Source organism: Lotus japonicus, chromosome 3 (assembly GCF_012489685.1).
Source record: "Lotus japonicus ecotype B-129 chromosome 3, LjGifu_v1.2".
Classification (NCBI taxonomy): domain Eukaryota; kingdom Viridiplantae; phylum Streptophyta; class Magnoliopsida; order Fabales; family Fabaceae; genus Lotus; species Lotus japonicus.
Genome location: NC_080043.1, coordinates 18,592,949 through 18,597,194, shown reverse-complemented (window position 1 = coordinate 18,597,194; position 4,246 = coordinate 18,592,949). Strand labels below are relative to the sequence as shown.

At 35.4% G+C, this 4,246-nt stretch overlaps 1 protein-coding gene across 1 annotated transcript; it reads left to right on the top strand.

The window, feature by feature from the left end:
• Nucleotides 1–967: 967 nt before the first annotated feature.
• LOC130743710 (protein FAR1-RELATED SEQUENCE 5-like) lies at nucleotides 968–2,261 on the top strand. The gene is made up of 4 exons (XM_057595938.1): nucleotides 968–1,853; nucleotides 1,970–2,010; nucleotides 2,087–2,143; nucleotides 2,217–2,261. The coding sequence occupies exons 1-4, from the start codon at nucleotides 968–970 to the stop codon at nucleotides 2,259–2,261; spliced, it is 1,029 nt and encodes a 342-aa protein (XP_057451921.1).
• The last annotated feature ends 1,985 nt before the right edge of the window (nucleotides 2,262–4,246 follow it).

Below are 4,246 nucleotides of genomic sequence, written 5' to 3'. Positions count from 1 at the left end.
CAGGTCCTTTTCATTCTCTTACTGCAACTCTGTTTCTATTTCTGTATAGAAGGTGGCTTTGTGATATGCGTTTAGTTTTAGTGATCTGAAATTGATGCTTTGATCAATGATATGGTGAGGCAATCTCAAAGGATATCAATAAAATATCAGTAGTGGTGGTTTTGTTTCGTCAGGGAGTGAGGACATATATTATCCTTGTGTCTAAGTTTATGGTGAGCCATAGCATGAGTTTGTTTGTGTCTTTGCTGTGCAAACTATTTTCATATATTAACTTCTGAGATTTGCTTGTGTAATTAGTAATCAATTGCTGGAGCTATAGTTGATTTTGTGAGTAGTAGTACAGTGAATTTGATCCTTATAATGAGTTGAGAAACCATTTGTGCAGGTCCTTTCTACTTCTTTTGCTGCAAGTCTTCTTCTTCGTTCAGTTCCTTGGAGTGCCTAATTTTGCTGCAACATTTCATATCTTGTTCTTGTGGAGTAGCAGGTCATTTATCTTTAAAAAATATGACTAAAATTTGATTTCAAACGTACCTAGGTTCATCATGTTTATAAATTGTACATGTTTCTATTTCATAATATAATATTGTATTTATATTTTGATAAATGCAGCATAATTGATATCATATGGAAGAAGATTGGAAGCCAAAGTTAGGTATGGTTTTTGATAGCTTTGAGGATGCTTGGATGTTTTGGCTAAATTATGGCAAAAAAACTGGGTTTGGAGTGAGGAAACAATATACTCACAAAAAAGATGATGGCTCAATTTCTTATTGTCGGTTTGCTGCGTTGCAAAGAAGGCTTACGAAAGGTAGACAAACGAGATTACAAGATAGTAAATCCAAGACCGGAGACTAGAAAAAATTGTCAAGTAAAGATGGGACTTAAGAATAAGGATGGAAAGTTTGTAGTGCATGACTTTGTGGAGGTGCACAACCACATTTTACATTTGTAAGAAACGTCTCATATGTTGCCATCTCAACGTAAAGTTTTAGAAGTTCAAAGCCAACAAATTGATTTGGCTGATGATGCCGGTCTGCAACAAAAGAAGTCGTTTGATTTAATGAGTAAACAAGTGGGAGGGAGATCAAACTTGGGATATACTCGCCTTGATCAAAAGAACTATCTCCGAAAAAGAAGGCAACGTAGTTTGGTACAAGGGGAAGCTGGTTATCTATTGCAATACTTCCAGAGAAAGTCAGTTGAAAATCCACTTTTCTACCATGCTTATCAATTAGATAATGAAGATCAAATTACCAATGTGTTTTGGGCAGATGCAATGATGCTAATTGATTATGAGTATTTTGGTGACGTGATTTCACTTGATTCGACATATTGCACTAATAATTCGCATAGACCACTAGCGGTGTTCTCAGGTTTTAATCACCATCGAAGTGCAGTGATCTTTGGGGCAGCATTACTGTATGATGAAACAACAGAGTCGTACAAGTGGCTTTTTGAGTCATTTTTAGAGGCACACAAGCAGAAAATGCCCAAAACAGTTTTTACTGATCAAGATCAGGCGATGGCCAAAGCACTGTCTATAGTCATGCCCGAGGCTTACCATGGCCTATGTACATGGCACTTGATGCAAAATGGTGTCAAGCACTTAGGAAATCTTATGAAGGGTGAATCTCATTTTCTCACCGACTTTAAGAAGTGCATGTACGGATATCATGATGAAGAACAATTTGAGGAAGCTTGGAGAACTCTTATAGCAAAATATGATGTTCAAGAAAATGATTGGTTGCAAAGAATGTATACTTTGAAGGAAAAATGGGCATGTTGTTTTATGAAGAAGGCGTTCACGTTGGGAATGCGAAGTACTCAACTTAGTGAAAGTGTGAATGCAGGTATAAAAGATTTTACCAATGTGGACTTGGATATTGTCAAGTTCTTTAAGCGTTTCGAGGATGTCGTGGAAGAAAAGAGATATAATGAATTGAAGTGTATGAGGTTCCCAATATAGGTGCAACATGGATCAATGGTCAATACAATCAACAATCTATGGTAAGCTAATAGCAATTTAATTTTGTGTGTGACTTGGAATTTATTTAGTGACAAAAAATGATTTTATCTCGTGTAGGGAGACAATAGTACTTTGACCCAATTTGGTATCAATAGTTTTACAAGCTTATTGATGGTAAGTTTCAGAAACCATATAAGATCACTTCATTTATTTTCATATATTAACTTTTGTCTCTCTCAAATTGCAGGCACAAGACAATGATGATGAAATTACAACTTTAACCAACCCATAAAGAAGTGAAGTGAAAATCAGACAATTGCTCTTTAGTGTCTTTTTTATGTATATGTAACAGTACTAGAAGACAATTTCTTTTCGGTGTTATCTATCTTTTGGCATGGATTTGTTTTTTCATATACTATTTTTTATTGAGAATCAATTGTTTCATAGATTACAGCTTTCAGTGATTCTTCTACACCACATATATCTTCACTTATTATTCTACACCACAAAAATCACTTGTTGATACCAATTATTTTAAAACCAGAAATGTTAAATGAAAGAATTGAGGCCAAGAGCACTTGTTAACTTGAGCTATCCATTGAAAAGAAATATACTTTTATGTCTATGTAACACTTGTGATATATGCACCAATTTACAAGAAAAGAAATATACTAGAGCGATGGGATTGAATTTCAATTGAATCTTTGGTTACATTACATCATTATATATTCAATAGAGTAACAAAAATACATTCAACAGTGTAGAAAACTCCTAAACTAATGCTGCAACCTTTCTGGTTCACTTGTGCATTTTAGCATGAAATAAATCCAATCTTAGCATGATTTTACTTGTGGGACGGACGTCCGCCATAATTCCAATCTCAGCAACATTTTAGCTTTAGCTTCGGTACAACATCAATATACCAAATCTCAACAGCATTGTAGCTTGCATAAAAAAAATCTCAGCAGCATTTTAACTATAGCTTCAACACAACAACAATGATTATTAAAATCAGCAAAACCACCTCCTTTTTCTGCACAAAACAGAAGAAATGCCATTGTGATTTGCACAAATGAACCAGCAAATAATTATATGCATATATAGCTTATTGGATTCTTTCTATTCAAAGTAAAAGCATTTGATGTGTAATGGTGTGACAATCTCATGCTTGTCTCACTCTGATTTAGGCTACAACTATCTCAAATGAAACAATGAGAATTGAAGTGAAAATTATAATAAGCCTTTTTAGCATGAAAACTTTAAGTATTAAAAAAATTGTTTTCCCATTGATCAGAGTCTTCAACATTTAGAATTGGATAAAACACATGTCATCAGGTGTTATCATTTTGTGCAGGATTGCTTACTCTTCATTTTTAGCCTAAAAATTTTATAACTATTGATTCAATTGAATTGAATCGATCTGATGCAAGTCCAAAGTCCTTCCACTTTGAGCCAAGTGCCACCTCCACCAACTAGATAACATCCAAATGACAATGCCTATGCCTTAAGATGACTTCTCCAATTAATAAAGCACCACAATCTCCTTCATAGTGGCAATTGAGTAACCCCTTCTCAGCATAAAATCCCACTTCCCCACTATCTTGTGCATAGTCCTTGCATTCATAATCCATTTCCAGTAAAGTAAATTTGTATCCTTTTTCTTATTCTGTGTCTTTCCTCTTCTCCAACCAAGTCTAAATGTTGTCTTAAAAAATGCTCAGGTTCATAGTTGAACTCCACCAAAACCCAAATTATACCTTTATTACCTTATCTACAGTATAAGGGCTTGATTAACCTAACATTCCCATCAATTTTAATCAACACATGGAAACCAATCTAAAACCCCTAGTGGCCTAGTGCCTCTAAACATGATAAACCTTTAAAAAAGACAAATTGAAAATACCAGATTTAAAAATGCAAGGTCATGTTCCCTATTGATCAAATCTAACCTGCAGAGGACGGTTGGAACTGATTCGATAGCGCCGGAGGGTTGGGTAGGTCGGAACTACAACGACAACAACGGACCGTCTCTGGATCAGACGAAGGGCACACGATGTCGACACAGAGAGAAAGAAGGCGGTGTCGTCGAGAGGAGGAGCGTTGTAGTTGAGAGGAGGAACGTTGTCTCACGACGGCAAAGAACGACAGTGTTAATAGAAGATGAAGGGGATGCTATAATTCTATGGTTAGATATAGTATGAGTGGTTTTTATTTAGGTTTAGGTTAGTTGTGCCTTGATATTTTTGTGAGTGTTACATGTGAGATAGAAGAGCGAAA

What these genes read in the sequence shown, in the direction of transcription:
- LOC130743710 (XM_057595938.1), top strand. Translation starts at nt 968, where the DNA reads ATGTTGCCATCTCAACGTAAAGTTTTAGAAGTTCAAAGCCAACAAATT. An exon ending in AATACAATCAACAATCTATG is followed by an intron (nt 2,011 to 2,086) that starts GTAAGCTAATAG and finishes TATCTCGTGTAG; the next exon opens with GGAGACAATAGTACTTTGAC. An exon ending in GTTTTACAAGCTTATTGATG is followed by an intron (nt 2,144 to 2,216) that starts GTAAGTTTCAGA and finishes CTCAAATTGCAG; the next exon opens with GCACAAGACAATGATGATGA.